Source organism: Mya arenaria, chromosome 2, assembly GCF_026914265.1.
Source record: "Mya arenaria isolate MELC-2E11 chromosome 2, ASM2691426v1".
Taxonomy (NCBI): Eukaryota; Metazoa; Mollusca; class Bivalvia; order Myida; family Myidae; genus Mya; species Mya arenaria.
In genome coordinates this window covers 61145489-61155174 of record NC_069123.1, presented here as the reverse complement: position 1 = coordinate 61155174, position 9686 = coordinate 61145489, and the positions used below count along the sequence as shown (strand labels likewise).

General features: G+C 36.4%; 1 protein-coding gene across 1 annotated transcript; it reads right to left on the bottom strand.

The window, feature by feature from the left end:
- Positions 1-366: 366 nt before the first annotated feature.
- Positions 367-6442, bottom strand: LOC128245600 (heparan-alpha-glucosaminide N-acetyltransferase-like). The gene has a single exon (XM_052963808.1). It carries the CDS (start codon positions 2587-2589, stop codon positions 757-759), a length of 1833 nt encoding a protein of 610 aa, XP_052819768.1. The 5' UTR covers positions 2590-6442; the 3' UTR covers positions 367-756.
- Positions 6443-9686: the final 3244 nt, after the last annotated feature.

Genomic DNA, 9686 nt, shown 5'->3' with positions numbered 1-9686 from the left:
AGTACATACATTTGGCATCCTTCCTTCTGGCTGTCAGGAGAAAGTCCTTGATTTCTTGAATCTGTCGTGGCTGAAAATCAAACACATATGTTAAAACGAGAAATGCAGTTAATTAAAAGATAGTTCAAGCTACTTTTGCGGGATTTATCAAGGCTGAATAGAGCAAAGATAATGGAGAGTGTACAATTACTAGCGCACTTGAAAAAATAAAATAAAATAAATATATATATATATATTTAATAAAAATAAAACATTGTGCAAGTATTGTGTGTCATGGTACTCAAAAATTGGTCAAGACCCAGTCATATTATAGTTATGTGATTAAACCAGAAAAAAACATAATTTCAATTTTAAACTTACCATTGTGTTAGGATGTCAGTCACAGAGAACAAGGATCTGAAAAACACACAAAAAACAAGTTTTGTTAGATGTCACTTTAAAAAATACAGGATTTCAAAGGGTCAAGGCATTCGACATGAGATCTGTTGTTTTGTTCCATTCTTGGCACTGAATTTAAGCAAAGAAATGTACTTATATTAATTTACCTTCTACGTTAAATCGTTTGCCTTCAACACTGGTATTCATTTCTCACCAACAGCTCAATAAAGATCATAAAAACAACAAACATTTAGTTTGTAAATTTATGTATGTATTTGAACATGCACCATGGTTATTGAAAAACAGTGATAAGGATAAATCCTGAAGAACAACACACAATACTGTCACAGCAACAAGAAGATATAACATACATTGTCTTTAAACATTGATGAAAATTTTATGGCAGTACATAAAGAATGACAACATGATCCAGAATGTCACATCCCAAGTATTGATAAGGAAGAAGACAGCATGAGAGTGAGGCTCTATATCCCAGAAAGTCATGAATGGTTGGCTAAACACTTCATGGCACACGTATACCACTATAGAGTTCATGCCCGGGTAGAAAAATGGGGCGCCATTCCACCACTTGTACACATCAATGACAATGTAGCAAAATGTCAAGAGCACAAATGCCATAGATGCCATGGCTAGAATGTACGAAAGTGACCAAAGGTTCTTGTTTATGGGGATCCAGCCATCATTTTTGCTCATTTTACACAATATAGCACTGATGATACCAGTAACCAGAGCCCAGGCAGTGAAGCGTGTCACTCTAGACTTCACATCACGGTAGATTATCAGTATTTTTCCGGCCTGAAGTCCTAAGAAGCACAAGAAGCATGAATTCAGTGTACCAAGAAGGCCCTCAGGATCATAATGCACAGTGCTGTCATAGATTTCTTTACTTGTTGGAGAGCCATAGACCAGGGAAACTCCAAAAATTTGCTCATCTATGTACCCTGCAGCACCGCCAGTGCAGTTGAAGACATCTTTGCCACCCCCATCATTTGCCAGTCCTCCCGGCCCAATATAGCCTGTGGGACAACCCGGTACGGGCATGAAGAAGGTCAAACTCAGGTGGAGGACAACCAGTGAAAGCTGGACTATCCACTCCTTCCAGTAAAGGGTTAAATCCTTAATCAGAGGAAACTTAGTGGGCGCTTTGTTAACATTGAGCATGAAAGCCAACTGACTTGAAGCAGTCACCAGATATGTGAGGGCAAACCGTTGTAAGACGCCCATTATTCTCCAGTGCTGAAAGTTATGTGAACCTCCACTATTGACAAGAATTCCAAGTGCAAAAAGGGTAAGCGATCTTCTGAGGATTTTGACAAACATTGAACCAAGGCTTGCATTTGATCGTGCCAAGGACTGGAATGAATAGGCCAGAGCAGTTCCCATGATCCAGATAAACCAGGGAAACACTAGGTCTGCCACTGTAAGCCCATTCCATTTTGAATGGTTGAAGAACCAATAGTCAGCACCGCCATAGTTTACAAACATCATTATCACAAGTGAGATACCACGGAAAGTATCCAAAGACTTTAAGCGTTCCTTCTTCACTTTTTCTTTCTGTCCACTTTGTTCCAAAGCTGTATTTGTAGGCATGCCAAGATCTCTTTCAGTGACAATATTAGCATCAGCAAGACCCTCTGACGGGGCAATCTCTGATATCAACTTCAAACAGCATCTCCTTCCTTTTTTTATGGCAATCCATATTATAGCAATTCCAGCAAATATTCCCAGAGCCCCATACACAGCAATGTTACTGTCTGTTGGGGAATTCTGAAGCATTGGTTTCAGGCAATTAATAACTGAATCTTTCCGTGTCACAAAAATATAATACTGTCCACCTTCTAGAAATGTAAACCTGTCAACATCTGTACAGTTCCTAGCCAAGGTATCATCGCTGTTGTTGCTAATAATAGCCATCCTGACTGGCCAGCGTGTGTCCACAATGACAGAGCAGTTTTTCACCCCTGGGGGTATGTAGGAGACATTCTGTAGGTAACAGGTATGACACTCTGTGGACACCATCTGTAGGATCACGGTGCTCCCCACTCCCACCGCATTCACTTCAAGGTGGGCAACGTTCACACCGCTGTGGACTGAACGTGTGGATGGACACATGAACACAGGGCTTTCCCCATCACAAACAGGAATCCACACAATTACAGCAATAAAAACAAGCCAACAAAGTGCAGCCATATTTTAGTATAGAAAACTAATTGATGTTATCACAGGTACAGTTCAAGCTTGTCACAAGACATGTGATAAGCTTTATCTATTTAAAAATGAGATGTACAGAGATATACTCGGGTAAAGTTAAATACATGATATGATATGTATACACTGCAGCTCCATGAATCACTGCTGACCTCAATTATCTTTCAGATGAAATTAAGGGTTTTAGCTACAAGGGTATGAAAGGGTGCTGCAAACTGTCCTTTTTCAGTGGCACCCTTCTGCTCTCATGGAGACCAGCATGGGTACCATTCTGCCTTCATAGAATTAAACGCCCATGACTCAATTATTTCTTATGTTTTGTTTAAAACTTAAAATACATGTAGCCCGATTCAATGTGCCCTTTTTAACCTTAGCACCCTGTCCCTTTTCTGCAGCAACCTTTCCTTTTCAAATCCTGGCTAAAACCCCAAAATTGCAGTAATTTTTTAAAAGCAGAAATCACAACCAAGCAGAATTGTATCTTAAAAAGGGGACAAACAGTTGCATAAAGTCCTCCCTCAGAAAAAAATCTTCTAAGTCTTAGAATATCTATACATCAAAAAGTGAACTTCAAATTCATACAATGAAGCAAGTAGATACTTGTTACCCAAAAACTCAATAACTGCATAATTATAGAAATAGAAGCCGATATGAAGATTTTGTTCTAAGCCAGACTAAGGTGACATCTGTCTGAAATTTCCCAAGTCGAAGGGCAATCATTGCGAAACCCATCAATCCAACAGTCATGACCAGTAAATTTGATCTCAGTCCATCTTGAATTGTAGGGGTAACGTCCGTCTCAGTTTTCACCTTTTTTTAAAGAAGTAATCAATAATTAAAACACTGCTTAAAAGTGGATTTTTTTTAATTAAGGTTTTCCTCCATAATACTGTCGAATAACCAGGGCTTCTTAAAACCGACAATTTGCCGGTTTTGACTGATTTTGACCATGCTGAAAATGGTTGAAAAATCCAATATTTGTACATTTTTTTTTTTATAATTTTGGTCCAAAACGTCAAATTCAGTAAAATATGTAAAAATTGTTATACACAAACCTGGTTTGTCATTCACGTATCCCAATAATACCCCAATGAAAAGATAACCATCAGACCAAAGTGATCAGCAACTTTGTTCTACTACCATGAACACTCGATATTGACGGACACTTGTAATTGGTCTAAACACGTGGTAGACAACAGGAGACACATAATTAAACAAATTAAAGAACTGTTGAAATCGGTCCATGTGCCAAATTAACTGCGATACCGCTGATCATCACAGGATAAATACCAAACTGTTAAATTTAAATTAAGTACCACTTCTGTTTTAAAATAACATGAAAAGCACCCAAAGAAAGAAGACAATTCCTGTTTTTTTTATACAGAACACTCAACGAGTTAGACCCACTTTCCGTTTCCCTCCTCGGATTTTTGCTATCGAGGACAACAAAATGATTTTATCGACTGTCCGCGTTCCTCGGAGTTTGAAATTAAGGCCCTCGGAGGGTGATCAGTCGACCGAAGAATAACGAACTCGGCAAAACTCGGCGGACACTAGATAAGAATCTACGCTAAAGTTATATTTATTTTATTTATTAAAATTTTCAACCGATTACGACGGCTCAAGTAAATTGCTATTATTCTTTTTCCTCTGCCCGTTTTGCATTTAGTTAGCTTACCACAAAAATGCAGTCATATTTCACTAGTTGCACACGCATCTTATAAAAGTGTTTTTGCTAATGACTGATAAACATATTTCTTCCGAGAAATTCTAGGTTACACATTTTCGGAAAATCAGGAGGTCAAACACGCGTTCCAAGTTCACAGCGCATGGTTTTGAAGGCCTTCTTGCCTCGTTTTCTGTGGAAAATTCCATGAAACATCATAGCTATTTTTAACCACCAATAATAAATAGTATATCCTACATTGTATTGATCACGCACTTGACGTCAGAGGTCATGGTTCAGAATCTCGTAAATAGTCGGCTGCTTTATGATGCAATAACTTCAATGTTTATAATTCAAGACAATATTCAATTGGCGTTTATGGACATAAATACAAATTAAACGTTGGTACATGTAAGAATCTTTTACGCTTAACAATGTGCATAAGCATAAAAATAAGTAACTTCTAAACAAGAATGATTTCTTGCTTATCTGATTAGACTCGGGAGTTCCGCCGCGGGATCATAAAATCGGACGATTCTCATTTGTCAATGTTCATATTAAACTCGGCGGTAAGCCAGCCACTCTGAAGAACTTGGGGGGATTTTGGCGAGGGCAACAGTTTTACACTCGGAGGAAACCCGCGATCATCGACTTTATCCCTCGGAGTGAGCGAGAAGTGGGTCTAACTCGTTGAGTGTACTGTAGCTGAATGTGACATTCGTACCCTATCCTGAACATACCACAGTGATTTTTTTCTCTTTTTTGTGAAACAGCCCATGCCTTTTCTTTTGTGAAATTTTAGCGCATTTAAGTTTAAATTGTGAAAAATTAACAAAACCTTAAAATTCTAATTATGATATACAATAGTGCTATACTCATACATACAGTCTGATTAAGTGTCTGTATTGACAATAAAATGAAAATAGACAACAATGAAATTTTGATAATTGCATATTTATTAAAGTGACACTCTTATTCAAAATCGATACATACACATGTATAACAAAGTTCAATTTTGACTGATAAACCTTAAACTACTTACTAGAATAGATAATGCACTTATGGAAAAGAATTAATTGATTACACGATTGTAACCATGTATTTAAAAGCAGAAAGCGAAAAAATATGAAATGATTGCTAAAAGATTGACGGTGGTCTACTAAATGTTCATAAGGTAGAAATGCCATGTTTTATGCTTATTTCTATCAAATTAAACTCGGTAAATGATATCTGTTTAAAGGCGGAAAATATTGTTGGAGAACCGGCAGCGTGGATTTTTAAAAAAAATTCTGATAATACTTGCCGTTTCTTGCCTTTACATCTCAAATTGTTTACAAATTTGGCTGAGTCATTTTGCTCCGCGTGACTAAGTGCTTTGCGGCCAGCGCTTTACATTAGGAGCGTGCGTCTACTTGATCGGTATCGATAAAAGCTGTCATTCGGTATTCAATATGTATGCGAATTCGCAATCGCAGATTTCCATGTAAATCTTCAAAGTTTTACACAACTTTTACGAGTTTTGACGCCGATTTAATAAAAAAACACTTTGTTCACAAGAAGCTATTGGGAATTGGGAATTTTTATTCACATTTTTGGGAATTTTAGCGTTTTTTTTGGCGATTGTGAAAAGGCTGATATTCGGTGTCAAATTGTTAGTAAAAAAATCACTGTACCAAAATAAGATTCGCCCCCCCTACTATATTGGCAGTTCATTTATAAGGTCATTGTGATTGTTTCAAATCCTTAGCTGTCTTGCGTTTTTTTTATTTCATTTAAGATGCTATTTGGAGATGAACTATGTGACATTGACAAATACACTTGCCGAGCCAAAAATGATACATTATTTTATATAGTTATAGCAATCAATTTGAATGTGAATATAAACTGAAAAGGTGTGAGGTATGGCATAGTTTTTGTATCAGGTGTTAGGAAAAGTATCACTTCTCCCTAAAGTCTCCCCACTTCTCCCTAGTCCAAATAATTGTACGTTGACGGATTTTTTTTTAGATTTTTGATATGGCAAATCCTTCACGTACAAATTGTTTAGTATCAAAAGTGGGTAGTTGTTCCGATCAGGATTCCGGGTTAAAGCATATAGCGTATATAAAATATCATAAAAACAAGAAATATTACCAGATAATGTTATTTTATATTAGTTAAGTACACACAAAAAAAAATATCCAACTTATAATTATGAGTTTGACGGCTTTTTTTCATTTTATTCTTTCGGAGTTGTTACGATTGTATAACGAGGTCTATCTCGAAGCTTTGTCGGAGGAGGCCGAGCTATTACGATTGTATCGAGTTGTTCCCCTTCGCATAATTGTTGTCTGTGTCAGTCAACTTTTGTTTTATTGGAAAGGTAAACAACTTGTTTTAATGCATTAAATGCTTGTTTAGTGCAAAATAACATTTCACTTACATGGTAAAATATGAATATAACTCTTTATGATCAATTTCAACCATAAAATACTTCACTTAAAACAATTTCAATATTTTTAAAACACCCCCGTTTTTTTGCACATTCCCGTTTAGACGTTAGGGATTGGAAGAATCCCGTATAACACGTCTATTATTTTAGACTACACTTCTCTCTAAATTGACTGAAGGGAGAAGTCACTTCTCCCAAAATTTTCAGCCTAGTCAGAGCGCTGATTCTGAATTTGACAGAAAATTTTCACTCAACAGGTGAACCCCAGGAATATTATCCTATAAGTGCTTTACACCTGGCATGTTTAAAAACATAAGAGTTCGCTAAGTTATAGGATATCCCAGGGGATCTCTTGACCCCCAGTTTCATCAAAGCTTCTAATATCTGGATTTGACTGGAATTTGCAAACAATTCTATATTACCGTATTATATCATGCATAGGACACACTTTTTTACCTCCAATTCTTGTCTTAAAAAGGGCCTGCGTCCTTTCTATGCTATTAGAATTGCATCTGTTTTTTTCCAAGTCCATTTCAGGTCGAAAATATCGGACCGGGGAAGAACGCGGTAAAAGTAAGTATCTGTACTGCGTCACCAAAGAGAACAACTGACATAGGTAAAATCACGCAAGTTAACACACGCAGAAATGTTTACTTTAAAATGATTTATTGAGAAATAAATTGAAAACAAACAGGAGTGTTTACTTTTTTACAAAAGGGACGCTACTCACAAAAACTCGATGTGAGTCAGCACTTTTAACTGGTTTGAGTTATAACGGCAACGGAAAATCGGGAAAGGAGGTAAATATCAATTAATCATTGTTGATGATTTTAATGTTTCGATATTTTACAAAACATTTTGTTGTATCTTACTGTTTTTAAAAAATAATAAAAGAATGTGCATAACGCAAAGTAGCATTATTGTCACTATCAAATCTTTTTCAAATGTGCGAAGGTGTGAAAAACACCCGCTGTCTGTCATTAGAAAAACATCCATAGAACGAACTATTGAGATGTTAATACCGTATGGTTGTTTGTTCGCACTTTACCCGTCGTGCCTTCCGCTGGCAAGGATAATTACTGACACGCATTAATTATGCCTGACATGCTTTAATCCGCGCAGCGACAAGCCTTATCAAAACAATCATCAGTTTTGACAATACACAGTTTTGCAACGGTTGCAACGGTTGACTGTCATTCAGAAGGCATTTCAGAACTATTGCAACGGTTGACTGTCATTCAAAAGGCATGTGGAACTATTGCAACGGTTGACTGTCAGTCAGAAGGCGTTTCAGGACTATAACAGCAATTGTATAAGTCTTATAATATGCGTGAATGTTCTCAAAATGTCAAGACTTATATCATTGTTGTGTACACTAAATTACCGAAATACGACGATAATTATCGAAATACACAAGACAGTTATCGAAATATGCCTTATATACATTTTTTTTACTTCAATATATGTTATAAATACTTGACCAACCTCAATTTTTCGGCTCCGATTTTGACATTTTTTCGCTGCGTCCTATCTTATATATTAAGGGTTTTAACCCGTTTTTCCAACTATTTTTTTGCCTGCGTCCTATCTATGCTAGCGTCCTATACATGATATAATACGGTATGTCACTTTTGGCATTTGATACTTTTTAAGTATGTTGAGTCACAGCAGGGACATGTCTTAGTAAAGCACTAAGTGCTGTTAGACCCTGATAATAGCGTCAACCGCGCATGTGCAAAGCCAATTATTGCGCAATCAGTGTTTTCGCTAAAACCTGACCCGGAAATTTAGCATATTTTATATGCGTCATTGCGAAGAAAAGAAAGGTTAACCAAATGAAATATTAGCATAAATGGGTGGGATTAAGTCCAAATATGGCGTATATGACCTACATATTATATAAATGCTGATTTTTAGTAGGGAGAATAAGGTTTGAAAACTAAACAAATCGCGATTTTGTTGAAAACGGCCATATACGCGGATCTTTCTGTGGTTTTAATGAAGTTTGATCATTATTCTAAATAAAATGGGTAACATTTACACCGTATTTAACCGTAATATATGTGAATTTAGGTTATTTTCAATATTGGTGCGCGACCGCGAGGGGAGTTAAGAATGGATAAAATTACCTCCCCTGCCAATCGAGCACTTGCTAATGTGGACGTTTCCGGAACGATTGCAAACAAAAATTAATGCGTATTACTTCGTAATTGCAACAGCGATTTGTATCTGGTAGATGACAATATTGCCGTTTGGTGCAGGTTGGTTATATTGAGTTATTGCATGTATGCATTTATTGAATCTTATTTGTTTGTCTGATAAATTGATGCATTTTTGTGATATCCTTTTCGTACTGTACTCAAAATCGTTCGTACTTTTCATACATTTTTTTGCAATCGATGTTAAATATATAATCTAAAAAAAGCAAAACTAATATTAGGCAAGGCTTTCTTCTCATTTATCATGCACAAATATTGGTTCCAGTGTCAAACCTGAAAGTAATGTGTATAACTGAGTTAACAAATGGTTTTGTTTAAAAAATAAGTGCATTTGTATTCAATTCATTTTCAGAAGAAACTCACTGACTCCGTGACAGAGTGTGTACGCCTCGGGCTGGTTCAACTTTGATTTGAGTTTTATTATGAGTGACCGAGACCTATTCACAACTGATATCAGTGGTTCCCAGCTTTGGAGAATGGTATAATGTTAAATATGACAATGATGATGCTATTTATGCATATAACTTATGTCAGGATTACGTAATAAACAAGGCGATTTGCAGCTTGTGGTAGAATAATTGTGCTATTTATAAAAGATCAGCTTAAGCAGTATTTAAAGTTCAATGAAGATTATTTGAGCTTTTCAGATATTGACATAGAAACTGGTGTTGGCATAATCCACATTATTTACATGTAAGACACATTTAACAGTGCACATGTTCCAGTTGAAATCCTCTGTGTCTGAGGGAGAGTGTTAACTTTC

Bases quoted from the DNA above. Each gene is read 5' to 3' on its own strand.
- LOC128245600 (XM_052963808.1), bottom strand. From the start codon at position 2,589: ATGGCTGCACTTTGTTGGCTTGTTTTTATTGCTGTAATTGTGTGGATT.